At 42.7% G+C, this 12,207-nt stretch overlaps 1 protein-coding gene across 1 annotated transcript; it reads right to left on the minus strand.

Annotated features, from left to right (window-relative positions):
• Positions 1–392: 392 nt before the first annotated feature.
• On the minus strand, positions 393–9,521 carry map7d2a (MAP7 domain containing 2a; the record flags this gene model as incomplete). Its single annotated transcript, XM_080509001.1, has 17 exons — positions 393–651; positions 741–1,398; positions 2,135–2,171; positions 2,387–2,437; positions 2,520–2,624; positions 2,752–2,968; positions 3,060–3,207; positions 3,284–3,666; positions 3,794–3,909; positions 4,022–4,128; positions 5,676–5,765; positions 6,336–6,429; positions 6,773–6,936; positions 7,462–7,539; positions 7,650–7,745; positions 8,176–8,268; positions 9,485–9,521. 17 exons carry the CDS (start codon positions 9,519–9,521, stop codon positions 393–395), a joined length of 2,733 nt encoding a protein of 910 aa, XP_080365127.1.
• Between the last annotated feature and the right edge of the window lie 2,686 nt (positions 9,522–12,207).

Raw genomic sequence — 12,207 nt, forward strand, 5'->3', positions numbered from 1 at the left:
TACGCACGCACTTACACACACCTCTCCATGACTATATCAGGATACATCTGTAAAATGCACACACACACACACGTGTGTGTGTGTGTGTGTGAGTGTGTGCGTGTGTGTGTGCATATTTTGCATATTTATGCTGATATAGCTGCAGCGTGAACATAATAGATCGTACATCCCTCCCTCCAGTGGTAAGTTCCTATGCAAATAGTATATACTGTAGGAGATAATTTATTGATACTGCAAGTCATTTGTAAGTCAATCTCTATGGCTCTATTCCCATACCTGCAGGACTCTAGGCCACATACTCAGGATGTGGCATCATGTGCATGTGTGTGAGAGAGAGAAAGGGGAAAGAGAGAAAGAAAGCAAGCAAAAGAGGGGGGAGTGAGCCTAATGGACTACTTGATGCTAAGTTTATTTGCTGAAGGAGACGACCTCCCAATCAGCTTTGAGTCTGACATGGGGCTCACAACTCCCTCAATGAGGTTCTTGTTGCAGTCGCCAATGTTGCTCTCAGAGGACAGTTTGGGGTAGGTGACACTTCCTGTCAGGTCCATCAGGTCTTCAAGAGCTCGGGTGTTGCTAATGCCACCGTGCTGCATTTCATTGACAGGTGAAAACTCTGGGATGGAAATTAGTTCTTCCTTTGAGGCTGGGCTGAAATATAATATAACCATTAAAAATATGAATTACACATAACTGAAATGCCAAAGATCTGGATTTGTTTTTGTTTTAAAGGAACTCACCTGACCTCCATGGACTGCACCTCATCACATGAGCCTGTACGCTTCACATCCAGGGGTTCCAGTTTGATGACTGGTGGTGAGAACTTGCCCACTGGCAGTGGTGTCACAGGGGGCCTAACTACCTCCACCCTGGCTCCTCCTTTAGCCTTTCCATCAGGTGCTGACACCTTTAAGTTTTGCTTGCTTACTTCAGCACTTTTCTGAGATATGTGAGAAACTCCAATCTTCACTGCTCCATTCATCACACCACTGTCTCTTTGGTTAACTTTAGAATCTGCTGTCAACTTTGTTGTTTCCTTAGTTATTTGGTCTGTGACTTTGACGTTCACTCTGTGGTGCTTCTTTACATTCATTTCTGCCTCTTGTCCCTGTTGCTTGGCCTCACAGGCTCTGCTGTCTTTATTAACTCGGCTGCTTCCCACCTCACCAGCTTGTCTTGAGTCGTGTCCCCTGTCAGGAACACTGTGCGCTGGGGTCACAGGATGACTGTTGTTTTTGACTTGTGTGCTCTTCTTTGGACTCTCCATCTGTGCTGCCACTTTATTCTTCACAGTTGCACACTCATTTGTTTTGACCTGGACTGTGATCTGCTCCTGAACCTGACACTCTACCTTTTTTATTCCCTGATCGTTCGCCTGAGAATTAGTCTTTCCATCCCCTGTGGAGAATGAAACATATCACAGTGGGCTTTACTTTATTTAGACTGTCCAGTTAAAGTGACTGATGCCCTTATGGGTTTGATCTGATGAAACAATTTATTTGTTCAGCATTAAGACTGAGCTCAACACCGACAATAAATGTATGTCACATATCACCAGAAGTACGGGCCGAGCAGGTAGTAAATGCCAACAGCAAGAATAAACTGGACAGATCAAATAAAGTGTGAGCTCACACCATGCAGAACAGTCCTCAGGAGAGTGTGCTGAATGAATTTTCCAAGGACATTTTCAAGAGCAACTAATTTTAACGTCAGCTCCCATGGCACCGCTCTACAATTCAAAGGTGCTTCATCAGCACACAGGAAAGTCCTTGGCTAGCTGTTCCATATCAAATAAATTGTAAAAATTCCACCAAATATTTGATATTTATACCACAAAGAGTATATGCAAGGTGGTGTATTTTTCTTTTTTTTTAAATACTCAATCTAAAAGCCTTGGAATAATAAGAAAGCCTGAAAAATCCGCCCCACATTGAGGTTTCAAACAAGCAAACTCAAATATTTTACCATTGCACATGCTTGGAAATAGCTCATACATGAAGGAAATCAATGGCCATACATGCCCTGTTTGCATTTTTTACAGCTGCAAGGCATACAGCAGGGAGCAGAAAAGAAAAAGCACGAACAGCAAGCAAACTAAAAACGTGTCTGCAGGGTGACTGAATAAATCACTGACCTGCTGGTAAGACGCACTGTGTTTCCACCTGCTCCTCCTTCTGATTCAATGCAGAGGAGAGACAACGATTGTGGCAATCAGGACGCAAAACCAAAAGTATCATCAATATTAGAATTTAATAAAGGTAATACCAACAAAAGGTGATTGTTTTAATAAATTAAACTTCAATTTAAAAAATGAAATCACACAATCAGCAGGTGGTTAAAGGCGGCAGGTCTACTGTACGAGCACAGAGCGTGTCTCTCACAGTACCTTCAGGTCAGCTTCACCCTTCCTTGTTCTCTTCATGATCTCCTCAATTCTCTGTAAAAGTATGACAACATTAATCCAATTTCTTTCTGATTTTTAGGAGTACAAAATGATATCTTCTTGAGGGGTTTCTAACCTTTTTTCTGAGCTGTCGCTCCTCCTCTTCTTGTTGCTTCTGCAGTTCTCTATCTTGTCGCTGACGCTCTGCATCCTCCTGAGCCTGGACTTTGACTTTTTCTTTCTGTTCAAAGCAAACAGATATTGCATGGCCATTCCCCAAAACTTTAAACTGGATATATAGTGTCTGGCATATCCAGCAGACAGGCAGTTTTGCACAGTACTAACCCTAACCCTAACCCTAACCCTACCTCTCTGTCTGTCTTGGCATGTAGCTCCTTTTCTTGCTGTTCCCTTGTACGTCTGTCTTCCTCCTGCTTCAGCCTGGTCAGTTCTTGTTCACGTTTCTCTCTTTCCTTTGCTTGTTGAGCTTTCTCTTCTTGTTGTCGCTGCTCCTGCTGCTTCTTCAGCTGCTCGTGTTGCTTCTTCAGCTGCTCCTGCTGCTTCCTCAGCTGCTCCTCCTTCGCTCTGTTCAACAGGTTCACACGCTTCTCATTCACACTTTCTCAGCTTGACAACCACTGATTCACTCCTGTTTGATACTTTTCAATGAGCTCACCTCTCTAGTTCCTCTTCCTCTCGTTTCTTGTCCTCCAATTCTTTCTGAGCTCGAGCCAGACGCCTCCGCTCCGCCAGCAATCTGGTTGCCTCCTCTGCATTTGTTGTGCCAGCTGCGACCTTCCCTGCCGACGAGTTTGATGCCGACTCTGTCACACAGAGAGGGCATGTGAAAATCATTCAAAGGTTCTGGATCAGAAATGATGTGCTTGTTTAGAAGTTTACCTTTTTTCTTGTCTCCCTCCTGAGCACCGCTCAGCAGTTTTCTCTCTGAGGAATCCACTTTGGGCGATTTCTGGTTATTCCGGTCAGGGGACAGACATTTCTCTGATGTTTCCCCTTTTAGGTTTCTCTCAATGAGTTCAGCTTTGGAGGATTTGTTTTTTGTTATTTCAGCAGTGATTGGATTCTTTGCAACCGGTGGAGGTGTATTTGAGGTGCTGTTTTTCACTCCGGTCTCAGCAGTCTTGGATTGTTCACAGTTTTGCCCCACCGTCTTGTTATCTGCTTTGCTGTTATCGCTCAATGGGCTCTGGTGATGTCTCGTAGGAGAATAATGGTACTGACGTGAATTGCTTGGAGACTGGGAGCGCGTCTTTGTTGTCAGCCTGTAAACACATATAAATTCAGGAGGATCGTTATGAAGAAAATTTATAAAATACTGTAAAAAAAAAGCAAGCTGATAGCTGACAGAAATGTCTTCCTATCTTTCAATTCAATAACAAACAATCTTACTTTGAGGTAGTAGGGGAAACCAGGTGCTTGGTAACACTTGCAGGGGATTCAGATCTTCTCAGAGGGGATCCACATCCGGGTGAAGCAGTTCTTCTCTCTCTGCGCAGGCGCTCTTTCTGTAAGTGAGTCAATGAATTAGAAACAAAGAATGGATCTGATAGTGCTTGGTGCTTGCAGATGTTGTATGAGCGGGTCTCTGTCTGGAATACGGCATGCATGCGGTCTGACCTTGGGAGTATTGGGAGTGGAGTGTGAGCCTCCCTGAAATCCAGCCTTGCTGTGATCTGCTGGGTTCAGCGAGCTACGGAAAGGTGACCTGTGAGGGCTGCAGGGAGCTGCGTGACGACAAACATAGTGCCCATCAAATCAAATAATGGTGAATAGCAAGCGACAGACTGTTATTAATGCAGTGCTGTGAAGGAGGAGTGGACCCAGCCTGGACAGTGTGTGCTGCACTCAGCTGAAGCTTACAGACTAATTTTTGCCGCCAAAGTGAGTTGGCATGAGTAATGCAACAATATCCAAGAATGTAAGGGTCAGCAATTTATGTCCTGATGGATTAAGGCTATACGGATTTATGTTTGGCAGATACATTGCTTCTTTGGTTAACATTTTGGTAATCATCTTTTAGCTGCATCAACAAGATGACAAACATACAATTTAGATGTGAAACATATGGCTCTCGATTAGAATTCTTTAAACTGGCAATGAAATATAATGCCGGTCAGAGAAAAATATAATGGAATGTACAATAAATTACTTCTTGAGTTTGAATACTACTAAATTACGTGTGTTGCAAGTGTGCAGATGCCAGCACAATGACTGCAAACAGTAGTCTGCATTCCGATTGTGTGTCTCCTTAACACACTCAAAAACAATAGCAGCAGATGGAAACACATACAGACCTTGTGTGAACTCGCAGTCGCAAAAGCAAACCTCTAAACATAATGAGGAAAAAGCTTTTTGGCATCTCATTCATTTGTCACTCATCCGGAAAAGCAGCCTCACAAGCGAGCAGTCACCTCAAAGGGATCATGGCTGCATCTATGTCTATTTTTGTTCACATATTTCTATTCTAGGTCATGTGTGCTTAATCTCCACAACCGCCTGCTCATATGGGCACGTCAGCACCACTTAGCTGCTTTCATTTTGAAACAAACTCCCCCTGGACTTCTACAAAGCGTGACAATGATAACCCCAAGCGTTCCAGATCGTTCAGATTTATGAGATGTACTTGCTCATCTAGTTTTGTCAAGCTGTTTCTGATTACTGAGAGGTTTCTAATCCAGAGGTAGGGAAGTGTTTCAGTCATAAATATTATATGCACCGAAGATAAAACAAATTGGGCAACCCTATCAATGCTATATTTTCTCATTGTCCTCCTATTGTCCCATATGGTGGTCCACCTGCGTATGTACTGCAGAGTTCATATGTAGGACAGGACAGGGGAGAATAAATGTCCTATAAGCCGTAAATGCTTCCAACTTGATATTCTGTTAATAATGGCTTTGGCGTCACAGGTATTTTAGGATAAATATCAGTGAGAGCTTCAGATCTTAACAGCAAACAAGTGTATTTACATCTCTGCACCCAAATCCAAGATGAATGTAGCTGCAGTAGAGCACAAACACAGCCAACACAATGAAGCTTGTAGTAAACACCGTGCTTTGCAGGGATACTGTATCATATATGCACAAAGGGGGTGGGGGAAGCATTAAGAGTTCTACAGCAGAGCAACTTAAAAGATGTGCATTGCAGGAAAAGAAGAGCATTTGCCAGACGTTTCTGTTCATGTTTCACACATGGTAACACAGACATGGCAACTGGAGGATGGACAGGAGGGGGGGGGGATATTTGGGAGGGCAATGGGGCTTAACTTTACCAGATTCGCTGACAGCAGGAAGGGGGGAGGCAATGCCATGGGAAAAGGCGGAGGCAGCAGAGAAAGGGAGTGGGACATTCTCAGAGTCACCTATCGGCAGCGGGCGGAGCAGAGCAGAGCAGACAGAGCATTATGAACAGTTTATCTGAGCAATTCCTCATCCAGTTGTCGAGATCTGGCAGGAGAGATAGCAAAGCATACCAGCAAGGATGTGGCAGTGCATTGTCAGTTAAATGGTTTAATCTGATCTGAATCAAAGTCACTGTGTGTCTGGACCTTGCGACTCTGGGTGATGGAGTCAAAGCGATAACCTGCTTTAATTGACATTTAATTTCAACCGTCATCCTCAGTAAAAGGTTGTCACAACCGTGCAGACATGCAAGTTCATCCTGCTTCTGTGGGAAAACAGGGAAAACAAGCATACGTCTCTGTTCATGCGTACGTCATCAGCTGGATTGGCAATGATCAGGCCAGGAGACAGCTCATTTTAACACACATACACACACCTGCTTGCACACACCGTTTGTGTAATCATATTGTATAGAAATAGGACAAAATGTAAAGTTTCTGCTTCTTTGGTCACCATTTATTTCAGGCCATTTATGTATGCTTCTTGTATCCATGACAATATTCATTAATGTCGAGAAACCCTTGTCCTACCTGCTCCAGTGCAGCCCCTGCTCCATCGTTTGGTCCTCTGCTCCAGTTGCAGACTTCGTTCCAGAGAGCGTTTCATCAGAGCCTCGAGCCGCTCCTTCAAGGCACCACACCACATCACAAGTGTCACCTCACAACTAACTTTGTTTACACTTTTGTGTGGTAAAGAATATTTGGTTTTGCAGTCTTCCTTGAAACAGACCGAGGCAAATGATTTGCTCTCAGCCAGTTAGCTTGTTTTGTATTCTCTGCAGTCCTAAAGAAAAACCCCAGATTACATGAAAATCGCGAACCCTAATTTTTGGCATGTAATACACGACATGTTATTGATTAAAAAAAATATTTATAGATATCTATTTCAGGGGGCTGATCAAAGTCTGAACCACTGATTATAGCAATGTCGCGCACACAGGAACACTTTTTATTCTCTCTCAGCTGACCCTCTCCTCCTCGAGCTGTTGCCTCCTCTTCTCCTCCACAGCAGCTCGGCGGAGCTCCTCTTTCTGCCTCTGCTCCTCCAGGCGCCTCCAGCGCTCCTCCACTGTCCGTTCATACTGCAACCGAGCTCTGCGCTCCTTCTCCCGGATCAGCTGCTCCCTGGCCGCTGAAAGAGAGAATAAATCACTTTGATTTTTTTTATTTATTCATTTTTTTTTTTTCTCAAATAGGTAATTTATAATTGAATTCCTGCCGCAGCAACAACAACAAAATGAACTCACGAAGTCTGCCGGTATAATCTTGTATGTGTCACAGAATTTGACTTTGTGTGTCAGTCACACCCAAGATTAAGTGGAGAAGCGATAAATCCTTGTCATGGTGGGGCAACGGGCTGAAGGATTATCTGAGAGTGAGAGACCTACTTTTGTGGACTATTCTATGTCACTGTCACGTACTCTGAAGTGACACAGCCCATCATATCAGCAACTCAGTGAACTCAAAATGAATCCTCATGGATCCTCGTGGAACCCTTCTACAGCCAATTAAAGTGCAGGAAGAAGGACATCATACCAAAAAAAAAAAAACTTTTCAGGGAAACTGCAGACGAATTGGAGGCTGGAGGCATTTCACAGCGTCTCATTATATGAAATAAACTTCTTTAAGGGCTCGTCTGCAAAGTGGAACCACCTACCCAAGCTTCTCTCCCTCTCCTCACGTCTCTCTTTGGCTAAACGCATCCTGTCATCTGTCTTCATGTAACCCTCGACCACTGAAAGAAAGGAAAAATGTCTGAAAGCTTTAAAAAATTCAAATGAAAAAAGCAGTGGCAAAGCAGCTTAATCAATTAAAAAAGGTGTATCAAACTAACAGAAAACTTACTTTGTTTACCGCCATGACTGTTACTGTTGTTAGCTGCTAAGTGGGAAGGAGATGCATGTCCATTTATGTATGGCCTCTTCTCTGAGTTAGATGGAGCTGGAATCACCATGACCGGAGGAGAGAAGGAACATTCAGCTTTGTGAGTCGAGGCATGACATCAGCACCTCAGTACTGACCCGCAGAGCTGCTCTCTTACCAGCAGAGGGAAACAGTTTTACAGCTTTATTGTGGGGTTACTCTGTGTTAAAAGCCTCCTGGTGCTACAAAATGCCCATGCCAAGGACAAACTGCTAACATATGTAGATTGTTGCAGGACGTTATTTTTAGTGATTCATGCTGAGTCTGGGTTGTCAGTGTAACAGACTCCTCTATTCCCCTCTGACTGAGAAGCACTCAAACACACTGATATGTGGAGGTCTGGAAGGACTCTGTGGTGAGAATGATCCAAATTAATCTACTCTTAGTGTATTTTGTCCAGATGAAACCACGAGGAACGATGAGTCAGGAGTCAGAAGCGATCACTCACTCGATCTTCCAGTCCGGACCGGAGAGCTGTGACCGTTCGTTGGAGATCTCTTGTCAGGAAGAAGAGTGATGGATGGTGGTGTCATCTTTTCACCTGATGCGGAAAAACAAATTGGTTTGGCATCGATCTAAACAGGAAATTCAAACTGTAACATGGTCATTGTTAAACATTGTTAAATAAAACTTTAAATAAGGTCTCTCAGCACTCAAGTATGGAGGTAAAAAAAAAAAAAGTTTAATCCCACAATTTCAACTGATTGATATGTACATTTAAAGCCAAACTGTCAACACAATGAGTTATTCTCGATTCAGTCTGGACCTTTATAAAACCTGGCAGCAGACTCAGAGTGCTTCTTCGATGTAGTGTGGCTGATGTCAGACAGGATATTTCTACTGGCTAAATTAAACACATCACTGCACAAAGACCTTACTCATTTGATTCATTTATCATTTATAATGACTAATATTTTTAATTGCTCTTTTTTTGATAATAACATTGTTCCTGTAATGAGTAGCACATGGGCGTTGATGGCAAGACTTTTTATGACTCTTATGTATGTATTTCTTTTGTTTCACAGGTTTCCATGCATTCTGCTAAATATACAAATTGAAGTAAGTAAAATTACAATACAAGTTAAGACATGCTTGCAGGTCTTCCGGCACATCATCAATGAAGCATTATACAATGACAGTGGCAAATCTGCTCTCATTCCAATCCTAAACGATTTGATTACTGGCCTGCAGGGAGGATGTGGAGGATGTGGAGGGTGAAAATAACTACCAAAGTGAAAGAAAAAATAAAGTACCGGATCCACAAAGTCATAACACAATGGTGTGATGCTCATAGAAATGACACGGTGAAATCGAAGGACCAGCCTCGTTTCATGTATAGGCACCGGTCCAGTCCTTTTTCCTCTCCACCCAGTTCAACCTCTTGATCGGAATGAAACGCGTCATAGAGCACGTCGCATTGAATTGGATTGAACTGGATGTTTATCGAAGCTCTAAATTAGAGGAACCTCTCCACATATTAGAAAATATAAATCAAACACAAAGAACACAAAGAGGGCATCACCTTGGACTACCGAGGGGAACAACAACATCCACATAGATTTGCGGTTTATTTCATTAGAAGCGGGGTCCTTTTTCGATCACACTCTTGAACCGAGCGCTGTGTTATTGAAACAAAGCGTCGTCACCGCACAACAAGCATCGGGCGCACGAAGCGCTGGAAATGTCAGTTGCGTCATTGCTCGAGTCCGCTTTAAATCCCGGCGTAAACACAGCGGAGCTCGTGATGCCGAACCTACCTGCTACTGCGCCGGATGATGCTACTGTTTTCGCCATGGTCCACCCGAATTCAGGAACACGTTGTGTCACCAGAAACGGTCCGCAGTGGATCCGATGCAGCGCAGGTGTCCGTTTCTCTCCTCAGCAACAAAGCAGGGGGAAAAAAAGAAAAGAAAAGAAAAGAAAAGCACGCAGCCAGAAAGAAAACAGAACCGTCAGCGAGACGGTCTAAAGGTCATTCTGCGGACTGCAGACTGATGGCAGCTCGTCGATGGAGCAGAAAGATGCTGAATGATGAAGCCTCACGCAATCGAGTTTACAAGCCGCGACCACCCGGCGTGCGTCGCAGCGTCAGCGCGCGCTGCTCCACGAGCACATCACCGGCAGATGGAGACTCCGCTGCAGCTCTGGTCGTTCAAACCCTCCTCACAGGACTTTACATCATGATTTAGACCAGAGGTCTGCAACCTGCAGAAATGGAGAGAAAAAAACCCCCAAACAAAACCTGCCCAGTAAAGACATAACATGGTTAAAATTGATACAATATCCCGTCTGTCTGTGTGTAAATAAAACTCTATTGTTCCTCCCTGTAAATAATGTTTGCTGCTCTTTATTTAATGTAATAATTTATGTGCAGGCACAGTTAAGCCTTGTACATATTAATATTTAATACATTTATATCCTATATTATTTCCTGTTCAACTTTGTTTCTATTTATTCTGAGTGGAGGAGGTTGAAGTAATCACTCTTGGCATTAATAAAGTACCTGTATGTCTATTCTATTCTATTCTATTCTATTCTATTCTAGACAAATGCAGGAAAAAAATATGTCAAAGATGATTGCAATGTAAATATTCACTATTCTCAAAACTAATTGAAATTTCATAAATGCAGCATAAGATATGGTTGTAGAACTAGTTTCAAAAGTACTGTATATGAAAATTTTGAATCTGCCTCATTTTAAAGGCGCAACATGTTTTGTGACTCCAGGTAAATTTGATTGGGTAGAAAAATCGTAAAAAATGCCTCTTCTGGTCGGAGGTAGCAGACCTCTGGCTTAAAGGCTGGGACAGTCAGACATTAGAAGATTTTTATTGTCAAGAGTCAGAAGACGAGTATTTTGTCACAACTCCCCATTTGTCAATATTTCAGGGTAATCGGGATAGATACGGCGGATAGAAACCATTTATTATTTCATTAAGATACCTGTTTTCTGAAGTTTGTATGTCGTAAACGTACAATTGTCTCTCTATTGGTTTGCTCTATGATGTACTTGGTGACCTGCCCAGGATGAACCCTGCATCCTCCCATGGCCCCCCAACTCTGACTTGCCTAAAGTGGCATAAAAAGTCATGGAATGATGCCCAAATCAAATGTCAACAAACTAGAACAGAGGACTCTAATGCACATGTTTTCACAAACAAGGGAAAGTCCAATTTAAACCATTTCTCATAAAGGTGAACAAAACCAAAGTACACACCAGGAAAAATGGAGAAGTGACAGGGCCTAATTTGGATGAAGAAAAACAGATTGTTAAAACCGGAAAGATAAACAGGTCAGCTACAATTTTGCGAGCACACAGAACAGACAAACTGCCAGGTCACAAACCAGGAAAAGGCACATATTTACATACAGAGATAAATGAGGCACAGCTGACCAAGATCAAGTGTAATCATGGGGAAAGAGGGAGCACAGAAGAGGACACTGCACTGAACACAAGCAGGAAATGGGACATAAGCTAAAAACAAAAATAACAGCATGGGACTCAAGGACTTCAGGGAATAGAAAACATGCAGAAGGAAGAAGAACCAAAATATCATAATCATGATATAGTTTGATAAAGTGAAAAATCCCTATCTAGTGTTCTGCGTGTTTCAGGTGGTGACATGGGCATTAGATTGTTGTGTTTTGATGCAGTCATACATCTAAAACAAGCAGAATCAGGACCAGGGTCATGAGCTTGTCTGGCACTTAGCAGATTTAGACTATAGTAAATCCTTTATGACATATACAGCAAATAGCAGCCACTGTACCGTCCTGGTGGGTATTACTGAGGCCTTGACCCTCCAGTCAAAAACCCACCAAATAGGGGTGTGGTGAGTTGGCACCACTCCTTATCGGATAGTAGAGGACTGCTAACCCACAACCTCAATTGTATTACAATCAATGTTTACACCCATGAAAATCAATCTTGTACATCCTGCAATATGTGAGACAGGACAGAGCTTCATTCGTTAAAATTGGACTGAGAGTCATCACCAATACAACTGCAAGCCTCAGTGCTGTTTTATTTGGTATTCATTGGGGAAATCTGGCTCCTCTAGAATCAGTAGTGTTAACTTAATGATAGCTGATGATAGTGGCTGGTATTTCATCATTTATGTGCTTAACAACTGTTGTTTGGGTCCTATGTACGTTTCTCACAATTGTTGTCCCTGACAAATATAGCATGATCACAATAACTGAGTAATTACAAAAGTTGCGCTAAAACAACATTAGTTGTAAATCTTACAGAAATTCTATGATTGCAATAGTATCACAAGGTAACTATTCAATTTTGGACAAGTAGATCACTAGAACATACATTTAAAACGACAAACTCTTCAAAAATCAATACAATTACAGGGGGTTTTCTTTCTTTCTTTCTTTCTTTCTTTTTTTCTTTCTTTCTTTCTCTTGGTTTCACAGTGTGTTTGCCCACACCTGTCGGCAGGGGGCAGCAGCGGCTGCTCGCTGCTCTCAC

The sequence above is a fragment of the Blennius ocellaris genome (genome assembly GCF_963422515.1).
Source record: "Blennius ocellaris genome assembly, chromosome: 14".
Taxonomy (NCBI): domain Eukaryota; kingdom Metazoa; phylum Chordata; class Actinopteri; order Blenniiformes; family Blenniidae; genus Blennius; species Blennius ocellaris.